Genomic DNA, 26,006 nt, shown 5'->3' on the forward strand with positions numbered 1-26,006 from the left:
TATTGTTAGTCCTTGTACTTATATAGAATTTAAGATTTAGTCCTTTTATTTTAAATGTCAATTAAGAATACATGACGGTTTTTAATTATGCTGATGAAGTTCAAAAAACTCTACCACATTATTATTATTTTGCTAAAAGAATAATTAAACGGATTAGATCAAACTTTTAAATATTTAAGTGTTAATTAACTTTTAGTCCCTATACTTAATAATTAAGTCTGTTTTAGTACCTATGCTTTTTTTTAGTCCATTTTCTGTACTTGAACTTGATAATTAGGTGTATTTTAGTCCATGAACTTAATCATTGTAAAAGTTTAATGACATAACATTTTGAGATTTGGCCACGTTATCACTTAAATTTTAGATGATGACATGTCCTAATTTAAGAGCGCCATGTCATCAAATATTGATGTAATCTATGTTCAAGGACCAAAATGAACTTATTTATCAAGTTCAAGTATCAAATTTAACCCAAAGCGAACTTAATTGAAAGTTCAAATATTAAAATTATATTAACCCATTTTTAAGAGGAAGAATACACGATAATAGATTCAAATCATTACAAGTAAAATTAATTATTATAAAGTACAAATCAAACATAATATAGATCAAAATAACTCTAAGCATAAATTCAAATAAAAATCACATAAAATTTCCAAAAATAAAACTCAAATGTTATCTTAATTTAGGGCAAATGGGCAATCAATATATCCCATATTTTATTAGTAAAAAAAATTAAAATTTCCCAATATTTTTTAAACAATCTCATTATAGGTTCTAATCATATCTGGTTTTTTTAAATATAATACTTAAAACTACTAATAGCCCCTCCCCAACCCATAAATATGAGGATAATGCACTTCAGCGTATCAAACCCGTGTCTCGTCCATACCAATCGAGTTAAAACTCAATCGGCAATTTTTCCAAAATTTTTAAATTAATAAAAAAAAGAGTGATGATTTTATGAGCCCACTGATCAGTATTATTTGACAACGTAGTTTAATTTTAATTTTGTTGTGAAGTGCTATGTGTAATATACATAGAGATGGTCGAAGAGATCCAAAAGTCTTACAACAATCTCCTGATTTTCTTGTTTAAGGTTTTTTTTTAAGACACGCAATTTGCGGAGTCTACTTTAACGGCTTTTCTTCCACGTTTACACCTTCCCTTTCTTTCTTGTCCCCAAAAATGATTCAATTACTACAATGCTGCTTAAAAACTGGGATTCAATTTTGAATATTCCTATCCAATTCCTGATTCAGGGTTTTGAGGGTCTCACTGTTAATGAACTCATAAAAGTTTCCATCTTGGTGAGTTCCTTTTAAATTTTGTTGATTTATTTGAGTTGTTGAGCTTGAATCTCAATCTGGGTGTTACTTTTCTTGATTGGGTTTTTTGATCGATTGATTATTTTGGATGATTTTGATTTTCTTTTGTCAGATTTTTGAACTGGATTCCTTGGTTTATTGCTGATTCAAGTTTTGATTTAAAAAAAAAAAAACTTTCTGGGTAGTTTTTTAGCTGAATCCCAAAATCGAACAAGGTCTTAGCTTAATTTATGGATGAACTCTGAAAACTTTGAGATTCCATGTTCGAGTCGTGAGCAGGAGTTAGTTTAAGTGGATTCTTTGTAATGATTCTGATGGTAACTGTTAATATAATTATAAGTTGCAGCTCGAAATAAGCTATGAAAATAGTAACACTGGAATGATAGGACTAATGTTTGTTTCTTTGGAGATTTTTTAATGAAATCTAGCAGTGTAGGAGGTGGTAATGAGTTTCGATTTTGAATCGAATCATAGAATTCTCTCAAGAAGATCAGTTTGATTCTTAAATGCCATATATGAATGCCCTTCTTACTCGAATGTTAAGCACAGGGAAATTTCGACTTTCGGGTGCATTCGTATTGCGTAATGTATGTAATTTTCGATATTGACCGATATCCTAGTTACATTCAGGTCTTACAATAATCTTTCAAGTCTTGTGAACATCCGTATGCTGACTTTAAAACTGGATTGTTAAGTCGAACATGTTTTGATTTTCGAGTTTGAGTAGGGTGTTAAAGTTTTCCTTTTTCTGATAATCTGTTTGTTTGTTGGTTACTTGTAATAAGAAAAGCTAGAACCGCTTCCTCGTGCTCCTATGTAGAACGTAGTTAAACAGATAGACGTGTTTACGAGCAAGATTTGTTCAAGCATCATAGGCTGCTTCTTGAAATTGTAACAAAAGACATGCTTGTAGCACGAGAAAAATGACACTTCTTGTCTCTACTATGATGGCAAATGGATCATGTTGCTGATGCATCTTTTCTACCATTGTAGAGTATAATCATAGATGTGTTCGATAAGAGGATGACCTATTATGTTTTTTGAAACCGTGTTCAATGAATCTTTCTCATTATGTTTTACTGGTTCATCTCTTTCCTCTATTCATATTTCAGACATCTTGAAAAATTCCTCTGCATTCTAAAGTACATGACTGCCCTTTAATGTGTTTGCTCGAGAAAGTTCATGGTTGTCCTTGATTCTGATACGTTGAGCTTCTAATTTCTAATATTATTATTATTGGCAGAGAAATGCAGAAACGATTATGAAGGCTTCGAAGATGAGGAATTAAGAGAAGTCTGATTCATCCCCTGCGCGATTTCACTGAAACTAGAGTTAAACAAAGAGTGTGTGGCCCAGCATCAAAATTCAAAAGCTACAATATGGCACCTGGTGGTGGTATCTGCAAGGATGTGATCGAGTCTCGTATTACATTTGCAGAATATGACATGGCAACTTCAAGTGCAGAGTTAAGAGGTTCCCCTTTAAGAAAAGCAGCAACCAGTTTGGGTGGAAATCTTGGAGCAACATCAACAAATGACGTGCACGAATTACTCGAGTGTCCCGTTTGCTTAAATTTGATGTATCCTCCGATTTACCAGGTAGGTGCCGTTTACCTCTAATAAAAAGTTCTGTTTCGAAATTATTTTAATGACACTTTTTTTTATTATATATTTTACACTAGTGTCCCAATGGCCACACTGTATGTTCGATTTGCAAGGCTAGAGTTCATAATTCTTGCCCGACTTGCCGCAATGAGCTTGGAAATATAAGGTGTTTGGCTCTAGAAAAAGTAGCGGAGTCATTAGAACTTCCTTGCCGATACCAGATTCTGGGTTGTCACGATATTTTTCCGTACTACAGTAAGCTGAAGCACGAAAAAAACTGTAGATACCGCCCCTATCATTGTCCGTACGCCGGAGCCGAATGCTCCGTCACTGGTGATATTCCGTTTCTCGTCGTGCATCTAAAGAATGATCACAAGGTCGATATGCATGATGGTTGTACTTTCAACCACAGATACGTTAAATCCAATCCTCATGAAGTCGAAAATGCCACCTGGATGTTAACCGTAAGATCTCCTCTTTTACGACACACACATATTTGCAACAAGTTTGTTAATAACCGTCCTATCTGTTGCAGGTTTTCAACTGTTTCGGTCGACAATTTTGCTTGCACTTCGAGGCTTTTCACATAGGAATGGCACCAGTTTACATGGCTTTCTTACGATTCATGGGTGACGAGGATGAGGCGAGACAATTCAGTTATAGTTTGGAAGTTGGTTGTTATGGCAGAAAGGTTACCTGGCAAGGAGTTCCTAGAAGCATTCGAGATAGTCATCGGAAAGTTCGAGATAGTCAAGACGGACTTATAATTCAACGGAACCTGGCGCTCTTTTTTTCTGGCGGGGATAGACAGGAATTGAAGCTGAAAGTGGCCGGCCGGATTTGGAAAGAACAATGAGATAAGTCCAGAAAAATGAATCTAGGACCATGGTTAGTTCAAAATATGTATATATATATAAAAGAGAATAAAAAGTGTTGCTAGATTCATGCATTTTTCTGTAAAATTTTTGTAGATAATGTTATCACATTATTAGGGTAAACTATGATTGGTATTGGAGATTTCTATGATATTTTAGCACTATATATTTCGGATAATATTCGGATTTGAATATTTTTAGGTTAAATCACTATTTGGGGCTTGAATTTGATAAAAAGAATTTTACGTTGGGGTTTATTTTTTTAATACAAGTTAGGTCCTGAATTTGACAATTATTTTTTTATATTGGGGCTTGAACTTTTTTTTTGTCCAAGAGCTAAATTTTGAACTTGGCAATGGTTCCCGTATTGGGGTTTGAGCTTGTTTTTGTTCAAGTTAGTCCTTGAAAATCTTAAAGTTCAGGCCTCAATATAGAAACTATTGTTAAATACAGGGCTTAATTTGGACAAAAAAAAGTTTAGGACCCAAAAAGTAATTTAACTCAATATTCTAATTATTATTTGTAGTAGATTCGAGTGGATGTGGATATTAGTCATCGAATATCTATTCAATATATTTAGTAAATTTGGATATTTGACGAGAAAGTTAATTAATTCAAATAGTAATAATCGGATTAACTATGGTTAATAATCAGTTGAAACTAAGAAACCTTAACCCAAACCCAGGCTCAAAATGGGGTAATAGTGTTTCCTGATTCCGTGGATAGCCTCGAGGGTTCACGAAATGGGAGCGTCTCAGTTAGTGAAGAGAGTACGTACTTGATGGACATGTAAATAATTAATTAGTAAAGTAATGTGTGATGTGGATTGAACCAGGAAGACATAAGTAGCCTTTTCAAGGAGACATAGTACCATTTGGCTGGTCCCTTTTTATTGTTGAGAAAGATTGACTCTTTCGGGAGAAGTTTTTGAAATGTCGTCTGCTGAATTGTTATGGCCCGATAATATCTATGATTGTTCATAGATGTATTGACTGCCCGGAGGACAACAATTCACATACTTATTCCGAAGAAATCGATTCTCCTCAACACTGATTGGGCCATAAACCCATTTAGTGATAAATAAGGGATAGAAAGACAAAACACTCGAAACAATTTGTGGGGGTTTCTCTGCCCAATGCTTAAGCATAGTTAACCCCACTCATCTCTCGATTTTTGCTCAAAACTCCACGATCAACTGGGTACAATGCAACCTAGTCTCCCGATTACCTCTTAAACGTATTGGTCCAATAAACTTTGCAAACTAGAAAAGCCCAAATCGAATCAGCACAATATGTGTTTGTAGCGCAATGGTTAGATAGTTGCTGCTCTCAAAACAACTATCAACAATCATGAAGCTATCGTTCTGCTCTACAAGACGTGGCTCAGATACGAACTAGCATACGATGTGTTAATGGCATCCAAACAATCATGATACACACTTCACTCGTTCTGTGCCAGCAAGTTCCGTATTAAGGTATTCATCCTTCTTAACTTAGGAAAGCTACAAACAAGGACAAAATCAGGAGCCAATCCCAAGGCACCTTGGGCTCTAGCATAAAAAGGTCTCTATGGATATTTTTTTGTTCATGTCACTCCATTAACTTCAGCATCAAAGAGCGAGCAGAGTGTCAACTCTGACGCTTTCATAGCTCACATTTTTTCATTTTTCAGATTTAGTTAATCTATAAAACTCCTTCCCAACTTCAAATCAACCAAACTTTAGCAATGTTTTGATAGTATCACATTATTGAACCAAATATGATATTCCGATGATGACATCTTACATATTTATCGATGATATAAGATAAACCCATCTGAAGTGTGGCCAAGGTGGTCATAATGCCACCATACTCTAAATATGTTTGTGACATGAAAATGTGCTCTTTCCATGTAGCTTTGTTTTTTCCTTTTTCAAGTTTCTACCAACCAACTCACTCTGTCTTAGAGAAGTACGAAATTTTGAGTTGTCCCTTCTTCCACCTTATATTCATCTTAATGCTTGATGGTGCGAGTGGAGCCTTTTTTAACGTGTACAAGAAAACAAAAACAGGCATTGATGCGTTGGCGTTGAGATATATCCATAACTGCTTTAGTATACAAAAAGGATACGCAAGAAAGATCAAAACAAAAAGTGGGATGACAACTTGAAAAATAATTATTAGATAAAGTTTGAGGGAGGTTAATCCAGTTTAAGGTCGGAGTATAGAGGGTTGAAATTAGATTGAAATTTGGGAGTAGGTCCTCTTAAAATGGAAAATTTGCAGTTTAGCCTATTCATAAAGGATGAAATTATAAGTTAATATGGGGTAAGATTGCACTTTAGCCCCAAAAATAAAAAAAAATTCTATTCAATCCCTTTAGAAATGATTAAATCATAAATTATTCAGTGATAAAATTATTTTTTGACCTCTCAAAAAATTTATAATTTAATTCCGACCCTCATTAAAAAAAATTGAATTCACTCTTGGTTGAAAGTGATATTTATATATTACCTACTAAATAAGACTGTTAGTGAAACTTGAACTCTGGGACTTACCAATTGGGGCGTAGATAAATGTATGTAGTGGCTTTGGCCCTTCCAAAACTGATAAAGGATCCTTTAATGTTTTCAAAATTTATGAAATTACATGTTAATGTAATCATAAATTTACGTATTGCCCTAAAATTTATTATTCATTTTCTATATTCTTTTCCATATCTTAAATTAATCATAGAAATTAAGGAACAATGTGGAAGGAATCAATGTTTTGAAATGTTAAAAAGACAACGTGCAAGAACCCCATGTATTGGTCTAATGGTTAGAGTGTCATTGACCCAAGTGTAACCTGGGTTTTAGTTATGCTAATTGCGTTGCTGTTAGGATTTTACCCTCTTCTTATAAATCACAAAAAAAAAAAAAGAAAAAAAGACGGCGTGCAACATATATATATATATATATTTTTAATTATTAATAATTTTTTTAAGAATTATATTAAAATTCGTTAAATCTTACTTTTTAAAGATTATTGTATTAACCAATTAAAATAACAACACTTTTGATTAAAATTTTGAAGTCTTATCTTCAAATGATTTTGATTTGAAGAGGTAATGTGTCAACCTCCTTTTTACCAAACTTTTGGTTTAAGGAATCAAGCTTTTTCACCATGCATACAAACTTTTGCAGGGAAGTTAAAAAAAATTCTGAATCTCGAAATTAAGTTTACCATTTTAATAGTATATATTTTTATATATTTTAACTTTTGCAGGGAATGCTATAATTTTCCATTTGTGAGGCAGCCAAGACTTCTGTCTATCCTTTAAATTCGCCCCTAAACTAGAAACAAGTTCTCTTAAATGTTATTGTCTTCATTCATAAAACTTAAATCTAAAACTTAAAAAACATTGAACTCCTTACCATTCGACTCAACACGTTATCCAAAAATTGGCAGACATTCAGGTAAACAAACTTGATGTGCCTTTTTGACAAAAATAAAGCATTTTCTCTTACATGTTTGACATTGGCAAATAAATAACCTACACCCGCTTTAAACATAGCAAAGCTTGTTTTGTCATGTTACATCCTATTTGGAAAAAGAATGCACTCACAAGAAATTACATCATAATATCATCCAACGATATTTTACCAAATAAGATATTAGCTAGTGTGAAGCCTTCACTTAATAAAGGCTGAAATTTGGAGATTTTGAAATTTCGAGAATAATTAGTTAATTTGATTATAATGATTAAAATTGTTGATATAACTAATTAATAAAATGAAATAATTGGTGGAGTTGTCTATAAATGGGGTTTTTTCACCTATTCTCTTAAAATTTGAACTATAGTGAATTTTTCGAGATAAAAATCACTGATTATCATACCAGTAGCAAGAGTTAATCGAGTTGACGAAATGAAATGCAAATTGAAATTATAAACTAACAATACATAAAATATAAAATTCGTATATGCACATACGTAATGTTGAAGAGAAGTAGTCAAATTATGCAATATATTAATTAATCATAAATATGAATATGAAGTCCTCACCAAATCATAAATACTTGAGCTATTTGTGACATGGCTTTGAAAAAATTGCTACCAATTACACAGCCCCTTCTTGACAAATTGATGTCAATCACATCACCAATGCATCTTTTTCAAATGAAAAACGCGTTCTAACTAGATAAGTCTAAAATAATTGTACTTTTTCTTATTAATAATTCAATCAACAGTCGTATTGAATATTAGTTTATTTGGTATTAGTATTATTATCGAGCAGAGGGATATAAGTTTAAGTCTTGTTGAAGCATATTATTTTCCTATTTAAGGATTGGGAAGGGCTATGAATAGTTCTAGATATTGTATAAAAAAAACAGATATGATAAAAATTTTAGGGTAAATTATACCATTAGTCACTAAATTATGGGTAAGTTTTTGTTTTGGTCATTTAACTAAAAAAAGTTACAATTTGATCACTAAATTATTCAAAAGTTTTCATTTAAGTTATTGGACTGTTAAAATTGATGTTATATGGTTTTCTCTTTTCCCCTCTCTTCTACAGTTTATTTTTTTAATGAAATAACTTTAGATGTCACGAATTTGCAACCTACCGTACCGATCGTCGAATCATCGCTTGAAGCTTGCTAGTGAAACTTTACAAAAAGAAACTTACAACTTAATGACTTAAATAAAGACTTTTGAATAGTTCAATAACTTAATTGAAAAGTTTAAAACAATTTAATCACCAAATTGTAATATTTTTAATTAAGCAAAATGAAAATTTTATTACCATTTACTTTAATTGTTTCTGATACACGTTAAAGAAAATAAAAAATAAAAATTGCCATGCACTAGTTTTAAACGTTCTACGTGTTAGGTAATATAGCTTGAGCACTCTCTATAAAAACCAATGTTCTCCCACAATTTGCTTCAAAGCCATAACATATAATTTCTTTTTTACTTAAGGTCTGTTTGATAGCCAGTAAAATGTTTTCCGTAAAATGATTTCTGGAAAATGTTTTACTTTTCTGTAAAATGATTTACTGGAAAATATTTTCGGTGTTTGATTGGATCTGTAAAATATTTTTTCTTTGTTTATGATTCCACGAAAATATTTTACGAAAAAGTTGTTTTTACATATATTAATATATATTAATAAATTTTTATATTTTAAATTATTTTTACATATATTGCAATGATTTATTTATAATAATACTCAATTATTAAGCTACAATATTAATCGTTATAAATTGAAAAAAACTAATATCAAATAAATTATTTGTAATTGTGTTAAAAAAACAAGTATTGAATAATTAAAAAATAAGTTCTTGGAAAATCGATAAATAGAAGCAGTTTTCTACTGGAAATGAAGGAAGGAATGAAGGAGGCGATAGAGAGGAGAGCACGGAAAATGTCTTACGGAAATTGAAAGGGTAAGACATTTTCCCTAAAATGTAACCCATTTTCCCTTGTTTTGGAGTTCATTTTCCAAATGGAAAATGTTTTCCGCCAATCAAACGCTGGAAAAGTTGGAAATGATTTTCAAGAAAATCAATTCCGTCAATCAAACAGACCCTTAGTTTCAATGGCTTCTATTGTTTCTTGTTTTTCCAAGTTTTGTTTGACTTTGTTTCTCCTTGTGTTGTTCCATGGAAGCACCAATGCTAAGCTTTCAACCAATTTTTACTCAAAATCATGCCCCAACTTGTTACCGATTGTGAAATTCATTGTTCACTCTGCTATAATGAAAGAGGCTCGAATGGGTGCTTCTTTGCTTCGCTTGTTCTTCCATGACTGCTTTGTCAATGTAATTCTTCTCTTCCTCCTCCTTATAACGAGTTTGGTATTTATTGTCTTTGATTGGAATTTTGTCTTTTTATTTTATTGTTTTATGGATTTATAGAGTGAGAATACCTCGAAGTGTTTGAACAAATAAAATAATCTTCTGACTCAACCCCATGACTTATATCGTGTAGATCATTGATGGGACGACATGCACAAACTCTTTAGTTTGTATATGGTTTTACCCAAAGCTGAAGTTAAAAAATCTTTTGTAAAACTAGAATTAAGTTATATAGTTTTACGATAGTTAAAATATAATTTCATCATATCATTTCATTTTATAAAACTACTTTGATGTAAATATTATCCGACTATTTGACATTTTGACTTATGTCAAAGAGAGACTTGGGAGTAAATAACTTTTCAAATAAAAAGAGACACAAATTTGACCTCAATGGTATTATCTAATGCATTTGACTTATTAATATTTAATTTCATAAATCTAAGATTACTATATGTTACTGTTGTTGATGATAGGGATGCGATGGATCGGTTCTACTAGACGACACATCGTCCTTCATCGGAGAAAAAAATGCTGCCCCAAATCGCAACTCTGCTCGAGGATTCAATGTGGTCGACGACATCAAGTCTGCCGTCGAGATAGTTTGCCCTGGTGTTGTTTCATGTGCTGATATCTTGGCTCTTTCTGCTAGAGACTCTGTTACAATTGTAAGCTCCTAAATTCCTGTTTACGTGATGAGTTTCATAGAGAGGTGAAAGTGATACTTTCATATTACTGAACAAATGAGACTCTTGGTGAAACTTGAACTTGCAGTACATCTTAAAATTTAAATTAAGCAAGTAATTGAGAGATTACCCTTTTGTTTTTGTTGTTGTTGGTAAGCTTGGAGGCCCCTATTGGGATGTGAAACTGGGGAGAAGAGATGCTAGGACTGCAAGCCAAGCTGCTGCTAATAACAACATTCCTTCTCCATCTTCTAACTTGAATCAACTCATTTCTAGATTCAGTGCTCATGGACTTTCCCCCTGGGACTTGGTCGCTTTATCCGGTTCGTTAAGCATTCAACTTAAAACAAATTTATAATACAAATTAAGAAATTTGGCTCAGGATTTTATCTACCGATTCTATCGAAACCTCTTGCTGGTTCATAGAGTGGGAGCACCGTAGAGTTTTTGAACATACAGAACCATGCATGGACAAAGCCTGGAATTTTGTCAGGAAGGCGAAATGAAGTTATGTATTATTATGAATGCTAAAATGCAATTTCAACATTAACTTATATTTTCTAGTTTTTAAAAGGATTGAATCGGGAAAATTTTCTATTTTGGGGGTGATGAGAGGCATAGCACTTACCTGCCCTTGGTGTCGCCCCTGGAACTATGAAAAACTGAATAATTTGTGCATAGCTTGACTCGGCCCTATGACTTATGACATATGGGAAGCACGCTACCAATTAAGCTCTCTCCTGAATTGTTTTAAATGCTATTGTAAATTCAGGGGGACATACAATTGGACAAGCAAGGTGTACAACATTCAGGGCACGGATATACAACGAGAGCAACATCGACTCTTCATTTGCTCGAACAAGGCAAAGAAACTGTCCGAGAGCAACTGGATCAGGTGACAACAACTTGGCACCCCTCGATATCCACACGCCGACGTATTTCGACAACAGTTATTTCAAGAACCTAATCGATAGAAGAGGTCTCTTCCATTCCGATCAACAGTTGTTCATCGGTGGCAGATCCACGGATTCCATTGTTCGGGGTTATAGCAACAACCCGAGATCCTTTCGTTCGGATTTTGCAGCTGCCATGATCAAGATGGGAGACATTAGTCCCCTCACTGGAACAAAGGGAGAGATCCGGAAGAACTGTAGAAGGGTTAATTAATTGATGCATTGGTTTTTTGAATAACAAAAATTCAAGGTTTTTTTTTCTAGATTGTAATTGTTGAGGATTAAATGTTGAGGCAACATTTTAATTAAAAAAAAAGATGGTATGAAATTGCGATTCCACCTTATTCTTATTCACTTTCTAATGAGAGAATGACAAATCAGATTTTTTTCTTAAAAAAATTCAAATAAAACTAAAAACACTAAAAATCAGAGGAAAAATATGATTTATGAGAAATGATTGTATGAAACTGTAATTTCACATCACCTTTATCCCTTTCCAATTGGAGAATGACAAATCAAATTTTTGCTTTTGATTCTCCCATTGGAAAGGGATAAGCATGATGTGGAATCACAGTTTCATACCATCTTTTCTCTTCAATTAATTGATGCATTGATTTTATTTTTATTTTTATTTTTTCACAATTTTATATTTTTATTGAAAATATGAACAAACTTTTAAGTTTTAAAAATAAAAATACATTTTAAAAATTTATTTTAAATAATTCTAAGAAATATAAAATTTTCAAAATAAAATTATGTTATTTACTTCATGAATGGTAATAACGAATAAGGTCTCTCTAAATTTTGAGCTATTCGTTCGGTTTATATTAAATCAAATTTGAATAATTTTTATATTATAAATCATATTAATTATATATTAAAAATATTTTTATGTTAATTTAATTATAAATGTATATAAAATGTTAGTATAAAATGATTTTTAAATGATGATACAAACTCTGAATCTATTTAAAATTAAGTACCAAATTGATAAAATATAATTGTTGAGGGATAAAAGAGTTATTTTACCTTTTTCTATAAATACCACATCACCAATTCTAATGGTAAAATTGACAAAGGGACCAAGATTTTTAATGTATAGGGACTCAGTATCTCAAAATTATAGAGACTAAATTTTAAATTTCGAAGAATATAAAGACCTTTGACGATTTAAACCAATAATAAACAATAAACGGTATTTTGTTAGTTTAAAAGTGTTCCAAACTCATGCTTATATTATATATACTATAGATGATAATTCAAATATATAAAATTCATATTACACAAAAATCTATTATAATAAAATAAATACGTTAGAAACTTTATAGGTTCTGATTATATATATTTTATATAATACTTAGAACTACTCATAGCCCCTCCCATAGCCCCTCCCAACCCTTAAATAGGAGGATAATGCGTTTCAGTGTACTTGAACCCACATCCTCCTACACTGGCAGTAATCTCATGTTAATCGAGCTAAGACTCAATCTGCTCAAATACAAAATATTTAATATACAAAGGAACTAGATAAAATTCGGGTGATGTCAAATCCTTTGGAGGCAATTATGAAGGGTGTGGAAGAGTTCAAAATTGGTTAGACTCTACATCTTGTTGATTGCAAGGAACCATGGTGATCAAAATTTTAAGGCAGCTTGTGATTTCGAAAATGAGGAGATGAAATAAGGAGATAATATGTTGATTTTCTATTTGTATCTGGCTTGTTTCAAAATTGAAAAGTTAGCTTATCCTCTTTTGAAAATGTCGATATAATGAAACGTTGTTATTTTTTGTTGAAAAGATTATTTAAGTAAATAAAAGATTTTGGAGAGAGTGAATGTAAACGATTAGGCAACAGTGAAGCTGTAATTATCTTTATGAGTATTCGGTAGTTCAGGCTTAAATCAAGTGTTGTATCGGAAATATTGTTTAGTGAACTTGTTGTCTGAGTTATTTATCTAAAAGTACTAATATATATATATAGTGGTGAATCAGGGGGCCGGCAGGGTCCTGACCCCCTAAAATGGAAATTTTTTATTTAGACCCCTTAGAATTTTAAATTTATAATGATAAAATTGTACTTTGTCCCCCCCTCAAATGATAAAATTTTGATTTAATTATTTAAAAATTATAAAGATATAAACTATTAAAATGATACAAATACATTTTTACTATCGTAAAAATATACAATTTAATTTCAGCCCCTTCAATTTTTCTAACTTCACCCCTATATATATATTTGCATGCATCCAAGAACCCACATTATATATTTATATAAAAAATACCTTATTCTAACCTACACAACTATACCTTTTGTCCCCCCGAATTCATAATAACATTGGATCCTTCAATCGCACAGATTAGCATGTGCTCATAGTTCATACTTCACGTGAAGTGAGTTCACACTTGTTCTTTCCCCAACACACACAATCAGAAGTTCAACTAGGGATCCAATTTTACACCCCAAAAATTAAGTTTTAGAGTTAAGGTATACAAATTTAATGAATGAATTAACTAAGAAAAAAATGGAATTAATTTCCCATCCATTCCCCTTATGGTAGTGTCCATATCAATCACTAGAGACAACAGTAAAAAGAAGTGGAAAACAAGTAATTCAATATATATATATATATATAAAGAAACAAACGTAGAAGAAAGATACACATCAACCAACAATTATAGGTAAAAGGCATATTTGTGTGAGAAAAAAAAAGCAATGAAACTAGTACTCATTTGTTTTTATTTCATTTGCTTTGTAATAAAGAAAAAAAAAAGGGTATAATGTTTAAATTTCAGTTGTCTAGGTAATACTTGTTATCCAAAGTATAGGTAACGTTTTCATCTGATATAGTGTTATAGTCTGCAGCCGTGGTAGGTTGTGGCAGTGGCATTGGTGGTGGTGTGGCGATCGAAACAGCCCCGGAAGATAGCAAGGCTAAATGAGAAGAAGAGGGTATAAGATTAGCTTCCCTACACTTGTGTTTCATTATCTCAGCCCTTACTGCGTTGATCTCAGCTTGTAAAGATTGAACTTGTTGTTGCAAAGCTGAGATTGCACCCATGCAACCATAAACAGGGTCTCTTAGCCTTACGTTCGCCTCGTAAACAAGACTACTTGCCGCGTCGGCTCGTTGATTCTCTGGTACTTCCTAAATCACAACACAACAGTTACAACCCACAGATGATACAGAATAAAAATAAGGATAAATTACATTGCTAGTCACGCAATTACGGTTTTTTTTTTAAGTTATAGTCACTCAATTATTCAATTATCTTTTTTGTCAATTAACTATTTCAGATTTTTGGGTGTTTTCATATAATTAGATGATTATTTTTTAATTTTTTATAATTTAAGTAACAAAAAAAATATAGTTAAGTTACCTGTAATTTACCCTAAAAATAAAACTCGAACTCAAGATTAAGGTTTTGAAATAATTACCATAAGCATCTTTGAGACATTGCTAGCACCAAAAACCTTGTGAACAGAAGCAAACTTTTGGGGTTCATGTGGGGAGAAATATGGAGAAAAAGGGCATTCTTCAGCACACCTACGCCTCAATAGCTTACAAGCAGCACATGGTGTAATGGTATTTAGGGTTCCATGACAACCCATCATGTGCCTTCTTCCCATTTGATGATGATGACCTCCAAATGAAACAACATCTGCTTCTCTCTTGATCTTTTTGCCTATCTCATAAAATCTCTCCCTAAACACACACACACACAGAAAAACAACAACCCATCACTACAAATATGTATATATACACACACACATATATATATATATGTATGTATAAGACTAAAAGTTCATTTAAAACTTAAAAGATGGCACTTACCTTTCCCTGGACATTAAAGCATGTTCTCAAAAATGGAGAACACAAATTTTCTCAGGGGTGAAAGGAAGAGAAGAGACGGAAGAAAGAGGAGAAATGAAGGAAAGGGGTGCTTAAAAGGCAAGGTATACAAGAGAAAGGTATGTATGGTCTACTGTTTGTATAAAAATTGGGAATATTATAGGCAAAAAGGATATGTGTATTTTACTAGAAGAAGCTAAATTGGGGGTTCTGAAAGTTGATTCTTGGGATTGTTAATATATATATATGTGTATATATATATAATAAGAGGAGGGGTTTGAGAGAGAGCTTCAATGGAAGCAAAGTGGTGTGAAAGAAATTGAGGAGGATATTTATATGTTGTTATTTGTACTGTATGAATGCCAGCTCTATCACTGCTTGCTCACGTGGGAATCCTTAAATGTTTTGACTTTAGAAAAAAAGAAAATCAAATTATTCAAATACGACTTGACCATGTGGTTTATATACGTATATTGTTATATTATCGGTCAATAATGATAGTATAAATGATCGTAAAGCAATAATAAAGAAAAATAAGAACATGCAAATTTTACTTAGAAAATTTTTATTGAGAAAAATCACAAGTAGATGAGGAGAAATTCACTAAAAAACAACAATACAAGAGGTTTGCACCTATGCGCAATTTTTAAGGGTTAAACAACCCGTCTAATAGAAGTATAGTTTTATACGAATTCAACTTGTGCGGTAATGTTCGTATTGCGGCCTTCGGACCTTCACCCCTACAAATTCCAATTTTGCCTCTCTATTTTATTTCTTTAATAAGTGAGTTGCGCTTTTAACTTTTCAAGCCGAATTAAACAGGATTCAAGTCACACAATTTTAACATATATATAATGAAGAGAGCTTAATTCCAAATTAATTTGATTCCTTAGTGTAATATCAAATTTAAAATTTGGGTCGGGTGTAATGGGTAGGCTTCGTTTGGTTTTATTGTTTCAGTTATATGTTCGTTGTGCTTTGTACTAAATTGATTTTATATTGTAATTGGTTGGACATATTTTTATATTTATATTGTATTTATAATTATATTGTATTTGTAATCGTAATTCTCTCAAAAAAAGATTTTGAAGTTTTAAGGACAAGTCTCTATGGTATGTCGATTATATTTTAGATTTATTCTAACTTATTTGTGAATTTGTCGAGATATATTCCAACTTAATTATATGAAATAATTAGAATAAGTTTTGATAATTTAAAAGTATTCACGGGTTCAAGTTAGTTTTATGTATGGTATCGATATTATACATAATTTTTTTAAAGATAAAATCATACCCTAAAGGATAATTATTTGGTACAATGACAATGGAAAGTTTTTATTCTACAAGCGGAATTAAGATGTTGCCACATGCCTTATTTATTTATTAATGACACATGGCAAAATTTCAATCCCGCTTGTGAAATAAAGACTTTCCACCACTTGTGTATCAAATAATTATCTTATCATGCATAAATAGTTGTCCAAACTAAGTACAAAGCGGAATATGAGCCTTAGATTTTTCCTAAATTCGTTCATATTTGTAAATAATTAACTCAAGCTAATTAAAACCCACCTATATTATTTTTAATTTTTTAAAAATATATTATTTTTATTTAATAACTAGTAATTATATATATGCATTTTTTTTACTATACTACTATATATATTTAACAAACCGTGCATAAAGGGACTCGAAGACCCACACATATAATAGTGCATGATCGGTCTTGAAGTCGAGTACTCAAGACCCCTTTACCTTTACCAATTGTACCAATGTCTCATTGGCATATATTTAAATTCCTAAACATAAGCAATTTAACATATTTTTTAATATTATATATTTTTAAAAATATTTTTAATATTATATTATACTTATATTTAATTTCATATAACATAAATTACACATACATAAATGAAAAGAAAAAAACACCCTAATATAAACGTAAAGAATATCGGCTTTGAATATTGGATCTCAAATTCAATCTATATTTTAAACGAGCTCTTTTCAAATTTAATATTTTATCTTAATACTCTCAAATATCAAAAGGGCATTTGAACTTTGACGAGTAACCCACCCTTCAATAATTCCACTTACGATTCATGTTCAAGGTTCGTGGTGTCTCTCTCAACAATGTCGACTCTAAAATTGAAATCAATATCTCCCCTTAAAAACACTTATTTGCTATTTTAATACATATTTATCATATACAACAAATAATTACAAACGTGAATGTTTAAAATATTCATAACTATAGAAAAAAAGAAAAAAGAGAGTAAAAGGTAGTCTCCTACCAATAAACTACACAACTATTAAAATGGAAAAATTGTACAACCGACCCTAATTAATTAAGGATCATGCACTTAGGTGGCTTTAATTACAAATTGGCAACCCCTTTTGCATGTTAATGATTAACAATATTGCAATTAAAACAAGCAATCAAAGGTTAGGTTATGAAGTAGATATATATTGATGATCACACACACATATATATATATACATATATCAAAGGAATTTGTGGTTTCTTAGGGTTAAGGGCAGGCATGTTAGTTTCTTGTCAAAATCAAGAACCCATCACCTGTTAAATTAATAATCTTTGGGATATCTTAGTTGCCCTAAATGGAATATAAATCGTGATGAGAATTGCCTTGTACTACCCGCAATTTGTTGTTTGAACCATGGCCAAGATATGTTTATATTTAGACATGGTGACAATGATAGCCGCCCCCTTATTTATGAAGATGTTTTAATTAATGCTAATTCCAACTCTAAACTGTATAAAAGTTTAGAAAAAATTACCGATTGATTTTTAGTTTGATTGGTATTGGTATTGTTGTCAGCGTAAGAGGATGTGGGTTCGAGTGCGCTGAAATTCATTATCTTCCTATTTAAAGGTTGGGGAGGGACTATGGATAATTTTAGCTATTGTATCAAAAAGAGCAGATATCATGTTATACCATTGTTTTTTTTATACGTTTTATTTACATCAGGCACACTAATAATGCAGGTGAAATCCCTATTATACTCCACAAGCGGGTTTATGATGCTATTCTTTTTACATAGACGTGTGGCAACATTCTAAAGCTACTTGTAGAGGTTTTTTTTTATTCCGCTAGCAATGTATAGAATAATTACCCTTGGTTTAATTATATAGTAATTTGGGTAATTATGTTGTACACAATCGGTGGGAATTTTTAACTCCATAAGTAAAGTTGAGATTTTGTCACATTTACTATTTATTTAATTTTAATTTTTAAATACAATTTAAGGACACATGATAATCTTAACCTCACATGTGAAGTTAAAATTTTTACTGTCAATATACCAAATAATTATCCTATTAATCTTGACGTGTACTTGTATAATTCATAATAAAAATTGCACACTTATTAAACTCAAATGAGGAAGTTTTGGGAATTTCGAAATACTAAATTTTAATCTCATCCTATAATGAAAATTATGTGTTTTAATTTAAATTTTATTTCGATTTAAATCTCGTCATGTGTGAAATTTATTCCCATTTATTCTTTATTAGCAAAATTTGAGAAAAGGGTTTGTTTTGCTTGGCTATAATTTGAGAGAAATGTTATATCAAAGTGGGTGGTGAAATGGAGAGGATTAATAAAGGCATAACTATGCTTAGATTGCAAGGAAAATGTCACCATCCAATTGTTATTTTGACCCATATTTTTAGGCTCACTATTTGCCCCCAGTTTCCTCTCTCACACCCAACCTAACTATATATCTCCTTTTGAACTCAAGTTCCCACAATTTGCCCACTTTTCACTATTTACTCATGCAATCAAAGGACTTGACCACCATCTTTCAACCCTAACACTTCACACTTAATAATGAATTTCTAACTTTATATACCAAACAAACATTCGTATCAAATCTGTATTTATATAGCATAGGTCAAAATGCATGCATCTTATCTGCAAAATTAAAGTGTACATCAACTTTGGACCTAACTGTTATATAGGAATATGATCATTATTTACAAACTCCTTCAATATTCTTTTTGGCCTAATTAAGTTAGTCAAACTAGTATACCTTAAATGATCGAGCTTTGAATAATGTGCAGACTTTTACTTGTTATCGTTCGGGTACTTTTTGACTTTCTTCATATTCATTTAAGGATTTTGTGGGTTTAAATTAAGCAAAAATATTTGATATGGTGAGTTCAAATGGGTGGTGCGTTTATTTACGGTTACTGTAAAAATAGCAGCAGGTGATGAGATTAGACATTGTAGCGATACTGTGATGTGAGACAAATATAGTAAGCTAAATACATCACACCGTACTGTCCATCTAAACCCACAGTTAGGCTGTGAGTAGAGTTTTTAGACTTTATAATTAGGGTTAAAAGGATGGTGTTGTAATGAACTTGAATTTAATAGAAAAAATTAATCGTGTTAACAATTGGACTTGAGTTCTTAAATTTGAAAAGTCAATGGACTAAATTATTGAAACTATAAGTAGAAAAATTAAATTTCAAATATATATATATATATATATATATATATATATAAAGATTTAGAGCATATTTCAACTAAAATAAAACTATTCTCAATCATTCATCAACGTTAATAATAGGGCCTGTAAAATCAGGTGTCGATTTTAATTTCTAACTACATGTTAAACTTTGTTCTTGAATTTTTATGGAGCGGTGATCAATGTTGTAGTCAGGATATCTTTTTGGAAGGGTCACAATTAAATTATAAATTTTAATGAGATCAAAATACAATTCTTTCATTGTAAGCTTATAATTTTATAAGTTCTAGAAGGATTAAATCACGAATCTATCATTTTAAAAGGGCTAAAATATAATTTCACTACTTATTAACTTATAATTTTTCGTACAATGCCTAGAACTTTATTCGAAAAATGTGTATATATATATATATATATATATATAATGTTGAGAAACTCTTTCACCATAGCACTTTACTGATTAGTAGAATTGTTCATGGGTCGGGTCGGGTCGAATCCAGGTTTAGTTTAAACATTATATTAACATAATTTATGTTTGTTCAAGTCTGGTTCGACTAAAAACTGGCTCTAAAATTTTATTTAAGTTCGCCTATATATGGCTAACCCAAACTCATTTTAGACTCACACATATTATTTTTAATTTTTTTGAAAAGTATTTATATTATTTTTAACATTAATATTTAGTGATTTTATATATTTTTAAATTTATTAAAAATTTATACATAGATATCTTTAATATTTCTTAATGTTTACACTATAGTATTATATATTATTATAAATTTAATTTTTGTATTATAAATTATATAATATATAAAAATAACATCATATAATATATTTAAACTCGAGACTCAACTCATATTTTAAACGGACATTAATTTTTTATTTAAACTTATTTTTTGAATTCTTATTTAAACCTTTATAAATTTTGGACCGACCTTCGAACTACCCATAAGCAAGTTTAGCCATTAGCCACCTAGAGTAAAAGAATACCCTTAGTCGACTTTTAGGCTTCCTTGGGCCTATGTACTCATGGGCCAAACAAATTTCCCTCACCCATTGAGTTAAGAAATTATTCCACCTACATAATTGGAATAGAATTCATAAAATTTTATTATTTAATTTGTGTTTATTCAGTTTTGAATTTTTTGAGGTAAATTTATCACTTAATTAAAATTTACTCTAGATTAATTATAGAATCCTAAATATATATTTACTCAATTAAAAAAAGCATCTAAAGTAATTAACTTAAGTTGCCGATAAAGTCTTAGCTCGATTGGCATGAGCATTATTGCCAATATAGGAGGACGTGGATTCAAATGCGCTGAAGTGTATCGTCCTTCTATTTATGGGTTGCAGAGGAATTATGGGTAGCCCTAGATATAGAATTAATTCATCCCACATGTTTATTTAATGACATTAGCCAAGAGAAAATTAACCCCGGAGAATAGTGTAGCAATATATTTTACTTTAGGTAAAATTTTACTATTAGTCTCTATACTATGTGTAATTTACAAATTTAGTTTATATACTCTAATTTAGTCATTTTTAATCCTTGTACTTTTTGAATATTAAAATTTCGATCATGACTCAAATGATAGTTGTTAAATCTATTAAGTTAAATTATGCTATTTTCAAAACCTTATGCGGTAAACATCATATGTGAGGTGTCACGTTAGCTTGCTATTTCCACGTAATTATTGAATTTTAAGTAGCAAGACTTCCGTAATTTTAAAGTTTTTATATTATTTGATTTTTATTTTAATTACTTATGTTTTAAATAATTTAATTAGACTTGAAAATGAATTGAATATGAATGAGTGTATAATAATATTTTTTAGGATTATCCTAATATAAGTTATTTCCGATCATAAACACTTTTAATTGATACTACTTTCTTTTACTTTCCGGTTTCCACAATAGCATCTCTCTAAAAATACACCAAAAATAAAATGGAAAATAATCAGAAAAAGGAAAATCAACAAATTATTCCATCTCAAGTTTAGACTTGATTAGTACCTTGATGACATGATCCAATGGCTAACAATTGACAGGCAATGCCATCTTCATCCCTGAAATAATCCTCTTAACTCGTTCACGTTCCTTGTTTTAACCCCAAAGCACAACGTCCAAGTTGGCGATCCCATACCTTCCCCATAATCATCCAGACAGACATGAACCGATGACCTTGAACACGGAAAACACCTCCTTCGTCTTTCAATCAACTCACGGTTCATAGAAGGATTAGCCAAAGATGAAGATGGTGTAGCACCGTAGTTCAAACAAGCAAAGATGGAGCTCAAAAGGGTTGGTTTCAAGCTCTTTTTCCGCTTCGATTTCGACTCGAACGAGGCACGATACGAAGGAGGGGGTGTTAGAGGAGGGAGAACATTGTCACGAAAAGTATGTTTAGGGGTTCCAGGTTGTGATTCCCACATGAATGGAACAGCAACGGAAGCTCCACCATAGTAGATCCTACAAGAAGAATTGGCCATGGAAGTTTCTTTGGACATTAGCCTGCTAAAGAACTTGTCATCTTGCTTGATTTGGATACCTTTTTGAGGTTGCAATTCATGGCTATTACTGTTATCACTTGACATATTGGAAACTGATGAGCTACTGTTAGTAGATCTTTAGTTTTGTAAAGCTGGGGGCTCAAGATCCGAAGTCGAAGGCTGGTAAAAGATCCCAAGTTTTCAAATTAAAAATATATAATGATAAAATTTTAATGTTATAATTGAATTCATCGTGCTTGTAAATTAAACCCATCCACCTACATCGGAATAAAATTAAAATAGCTTTATATAATTTCATATTTTTTGTATGATTAATATTTTAACGATTCAACCCTTAAATTTATCGATATAATTATTATACTTATTATGCATGTAAATTTTTCAACCGATCTAATATCTCCATCGACGATCTAAAATATTGTCTATATTAACATATTATTTGACAATTAATTTTAATTTATGTCAATCGTAATATCGCAATATTAATCGCATAAAAGATATAAAATGTAAGGCGATACTTCCCGTATATATATGTATTAAATTTTGCTATTAATCCTTATATTTTATGAAAGTTGCAAATTAACTCTTTATACTTTAATTTGACCATTTTAGTCCCTATACTTTTAAATTTCAAAATTTCAATCCTCACTAAACAATAACCATTAAAATTTGATGCAGCAAACATATTATTATGTGTAATGTCATCTCAACTTGTTATTTTCACACTTTACTTACTAAAATTTCAACTAATGCATTAACGATTGCGTTTATGTCAAAATTGAAATTTCAAAATTCAAAAGACTTAGAATGATTCGACCGAGAATATAAATTAAATATACAACTATACATATAATACGAAATTAATAATTAAATATAATTAAATAAATTTAATTATTATTATTTGAGTCGGAACCAAAATTTTAAAATTTTAAACTTATATTTAATGTGTTGGAGAAATTTAAGATTTGGGCATGAATTCAACTAGTTACCTTGTTTACTGCGGATTCCATGGAGAAATCGTGCATTCCTATTTTGGCTTTGATATGTGTGTATGTGAATTGCGTAGCAGATTTTACGGGAATGTGTAGATAATGGCATACAAAACTTAAATATATTTAATTAGCGTGGATTTGAATGGGTCGGGCGTTGCGTTTAGTTTAATTTTTTGTCTTATGTTATAATATTGTAATGATATTTAATTTCATCATCACCTTTATTTTTACATTAATCATAAGTAAACGCATCGTTCATCTAAATTTACCTTTAAGTGAGTTGGTTGGTTCACTCATTGTTACGGTAATTTGGAGGTTGATTACTATGTAAGATAAATATATATTCAATTAGTTACAATTTCAAATCTAATTAATACAATACACGATACACGATACATTCTAATTAATAGAATGTGTACATGCACAATGGGAAAGTCAAACCAACACATTGTATTTATAGATGATAGGATTTGAACTCGAGCCTACAAGATCCAAAGCTTCGACCATTGTAAATAGTGGGAGGTCGTGACTTTAAATATGCTTAACACATAATTTAAAAAAAATGAAAGTTAAAGTATCTGTCACAATTAAAAATACAATTTGCAATTAAAATACTCGAGTATATTTTAAAATTATTAAATCTAATTAATTAAATCTAATTTATTATAAAATATTATATTATTTGTATTTAAATAATTCACCTCAATTGTAAACATAGATAGAAAATTTAAAATTATCTATTTATTTTTATTGATATTAAACTTTAATTTTTATATTTATCTATATTTTATTAAGAAAATAAAGTATTTTTGAATTATATATTTAACAAATTATTAAATTAATTAAATTTATTATAACTTATAACTTAATAATATAACGTGCATAATACTTGTGGTTAAAATTTATAATTGTTTTACCACCGCGGGAATTTTTTTTTTTTTTACTTTTAAATTTTTTTTACCACTCGGTCAATTTTATTTCTCTTCCCGCGCAAATTTATTGAGTGCAGTTTAGCATCAGCTAACCTGCCCTGATACTATAAAAGAACAAAAAAGTTTGTGGTATAAATACAATTTGAGCCATCCTTCTTTTTCTATTTCACCTAAATAATCCCTATTTATTACTTAATTTAAACTTTTCATATAAATACAATTTGAGCCATTTTTTTTGATAATCTCACTATAGGTTCTAATCTATCTGTTCTTTTTAACATAATATTTATAACTACCCATAACGTCTTCTCAACTCATAAATAAGAGGAGAATGCACTTCAACGTACTTAACCCACGTCCTCCTGCATTGGCAACAATACACATACCAAACAAACTAATACTTAATCAGTACGAGGCATTACTTTTTAATAAAACACCGAACATACTTATTATGTATTTTTTCAAATTTACTTTTATTGTGTATTCTTCATTTCTTTTATGTTTTATTATATTTATTTGTACGTTTTAATTTTTTACTTTTTTAATTTTTACACAAACTCTTATTGCCATAAGTGGCGTATCTCTCCTTTTTTATTATAAATTTTAAATTATTTTATTTAAATTTTCATTATCTTTTAATTTCTATAATTTTAAAATTTATATCTTTTAAACTAAATTATTAGACTTTTAATAATTTCTATATAAATTGATTGTATTTATTATTTAAAAATATTATAATTAATTTATAGTTTTGAATAAATAATATAGGGCTGATCGTAAAATAATTTAATATATTTTATTAGATACACGCTATGCAGGGGTAAAAAACTAATTGTAATAATATTGAAGGACCAAAACAAAATAATTGCATAATATATCAAAGTGGGCGTACGTTAGCAAGACCCACAAATGACAAAACTAATGATGTTCTTCCACTACCAAAATGAAGTGGCCATAATTCACTGATTATTCTTTATTTTAACTTATTTATGTGAAAAAAGTGGAGGAAGTTGCAGAGTGTTTTTTTTTTTTTGAAGTGGAGCTTCAATGGCGAATCACCCAAGGGCTCGCAAAAGAGTCCATGCTACAATCCCCCGCCGTTCACCCAATGGCAGTGCCTTCCAGAAGTGGTAATATATACCTAAAACTGTTAGTTTGCCATTATTTTTGAAGGATGATAATTGATCAATGATCATTACTTTTTTTCTAAGCTTCATTGCTTTTTTTTTCTTGGTGATTTTGAGGATTGGGTTTTTGATATTATTACGTATTTATGAATGTTGAAGTGATATTTGTGGTGACATGGTGGCGATTGCTTTGGCTGATATGCACGAATGTGGGCCTAAAAAGAAAGAGTTGAAGAAGTTTAAGGGCATTTCTGGAACTCAAAATGCTGTCAAACCAATGGTTCGTTTGCAACCCAGATCGGCTTTTAATATTTTCTGGTAAAATTTCTCAATTTTGATTCCACATTTTACTTGTGATTCTTCTATATTTGTCCATTTGTTTATATATATATATATATATATATATATATATATATATTTAAGGTTGTTTTGTTTTGGTATATTTGATAAATCCTAACAAGGGAAGAGGGGATTGGAACCTTACCATGCATTTACACTATTTAGTGGTGAGAGGTCGAACCATTAATAAGTTCGGTGTTGTCTCTGATCGGGGGTTTGCCCTACAAGTGGTAGCATTCTCTCCTATAACTGACATATATGCCATAGGTCATAAGATCGAGTCAAACTATGCACAAACTCTTTAGTTTCACCTGTTTGAGCACTTCGAGACAAAACTCCGACTGGGGACAATACTGGACTTGCTTATATCTGCTTTATAGTTGTATTTGTAGCATACAATGTATATTTTGTCAAATTCGAATACTTCTTGTTTGCTTGTCTATTATTCTTTTGATAGAAGGCACAACTTTGTTTATTTGTATGTCCATATGATTTGTT

General features: G+C 30.7%; 5 protein-coding genes across 25 annotated transcripts in view; 3 read left to right on the forward strand and 2 right to left on the reverse strand.

Annotated features, from left to right (window-relative positions):
• The first annotated feature begins 1,033 nt into the window (after positions 1–1,033).
• Positions 1,034–3,985, forward strand: LOC105783888 (E3 ubiquitin-protein ligase SINAT2). Its single transcript, XM_012609591.2, has 4 exons — positions 1,034–1,310; positions 2,572–2,926; positions 3,010–3,396; positions 3,468–3,985. The coding sequence occupies exons 2-4, from the start codon at positions 2,708–2,710 to the stop codon at positions 3,786–3,788; spliced, it is 927 nt and encodes a 308-aa protein (XP_012465045.1). The 5' UTR covers positions 1,034–1,310; positions 2,572–2,707; the 3' UTR covers positions 3,789–3,985.
• Positions 3,986–9,153: 5,168 nt separating this feature from the next.
• LOC105784363 (peroxidase P7) lies at positions 9,154–11,551 on the forward strand. The gene is made up of 4 exons (XM_012610218.2): positions 9,154–9,589; positions 10,102–10,293; positions 10,469–10,634; positions 11,084–11,551. The coding sequence occupies exons 1-4, from the start codon at positions 9,275–9,277 to the stop codon at positions 11,476–11,478; spliced, it is 1,068 nt and encodes a 355-aa protein (XP_012465672.2). The 5' UTR covers positions 9,154–9,274; the 3' UTR covers positions 11,479–11,551.
• A 2,309-nt stretch (positions 11,552–13,860) lies between these two features.
• Positions 13,861–15,402, reverse strand: LOC105784364 (LOB domain-containing protein 15). Its single transcript, XM_012610219.2, has 3 exons — positions 15,098–15,402; positions 14,701–14,968; positions 13,861–14,410 (listed from the first exon to the last, which is right to left on the reverse strand). The coding sequence occupies exons 1-3, from the start codon at positions 15,109–15,111 to the stop codon at positions 14,054–14,056; spliced, it is 639 nt and encodes a 212-aa protein (XP_012465673.1). The 5' UTR covers positions 15,112–15,402; the 3' UTR covers positions 13,861–14,053.
• A 6,113-nt stretch (positions 15,403–21,515) lies between these two features.
• On the reverse strand, positions 21,516–22,263 carry LOC105781969 (uncharacterized). The gene has a single exon (XM_012606478.2). It carries the CDS (start codon positions 22,200–22,202, stop codon positions 21,669–21,671), a length of 534 nt encoding a protein of 177 aa, XP_012461932.1. The 5' UTR covers positions 22,203–22,263; the 3' UTR covers positions 21,516–21,668.
• Positions 22,264–25,006: 2,743 nt separating this feature from the next.
• The window catches only part of LOC105784451 (high mobility group B protein 7), a 29,420-nt gene continuing 28,420 nt past the window's right edge, over positions 25,007–26,006 (forward strand). For 6 of the 21 annotated variants that reach the window (XM_052626541.1, XM_052626550.1, XM_052626540.1 and 3 more), the window contains exons 1-2: positions 25,017–25,172; positions 25,329–25,487. In XM_052626541.1, coding sequence (XP_052482501.1) covers positions 25,090–25,172; positions 25,329–25,487 — 242 coding nt within the window. In that variant the 5' untranslated portion in view covers positions 25,017–25,089. Of the gene's footprint in view, positions 25,173–25,328; positions 25,488–26,006 lie in introns of all 21 variants that reach the window. The other 15 variants (XM_052626547.1, XM_052626555.1, XM_052626556.1 and 12 more) reach the window with 6 other exon arrangements.

This window comes from Gossypium raimondii, chromosome 13, assembly GCF_025698545.1.
Source record: "Gossypium raimondii isolate GPD5lz chromosome 13, ASM2569854v1, whole genome shotgun sequence".
NCBI lineage: Eukaryota > Viridiplantae > Streptophyta > Magnoliopsida > Malvales > Malvaceae > Gossypium > Gossypium raimondii.

Bases quoted from the DNA above. Each gene is read 5' to 3' on its own strand.
- LOC105783888 (XM_012609591.2), top strand. From the start codon at position 2,708: ATGGCACCTGGTGGTGGTATCTGCAAGGATGTGATCGAGTCTCGTATT. The intron at 2,927-3,009 runs GTAGGTGCCGTT...ATTTTACACTAG, and splicing joins TGTATCCTCCGATTTACCAG to TGTCCCAATGGCCACACTGT. The intron at 3,397-3,467 runs GTAAGATCTCCT...TATCTGTTGCAG, and splicing joins ATGCCACCTGGATGTTAACC to GTTTTCAACTGTTTCGGTCG.
- LOC105784363 (XM_012610218.2), top strand. From the start codon at position 9,275: ATGGAAAATGTTTTCCGCCAATCAAACGCTGGAAAAGTTGGAAATGAT. The intron at 9,590-10,101 runs GTAATTCTTCTC...TGTTGATGATAG, and splicing joins TCCATGACTGCTTTGTCAAT to GGATGCGATGGATCGGTTCT. The intron at 10,635-11,083 runs GTTCGTTAAGCA...TTGTAAATTCAG, and splicing joins GGACTTGGTCGCTTTATCCG to GGGGACATACAATTGGACAA.
- LOC105784364 (XM_012610219.2), bottom strand. The intron at 14,411-14,700 runs GTAATTATTTCA...GTTGTGATTTAG, and splicing joins ATGTCTCAAAGATGCTTATG to GAAGTACCAGAGAATCAACG.
- LOC105781969 (XM_012606478.2), bottom strand. From the start codon at position 22,202: ATGTCAAGTGATAACAGTAATAGCCATGAATTGCAACCTCAAAAAGGT.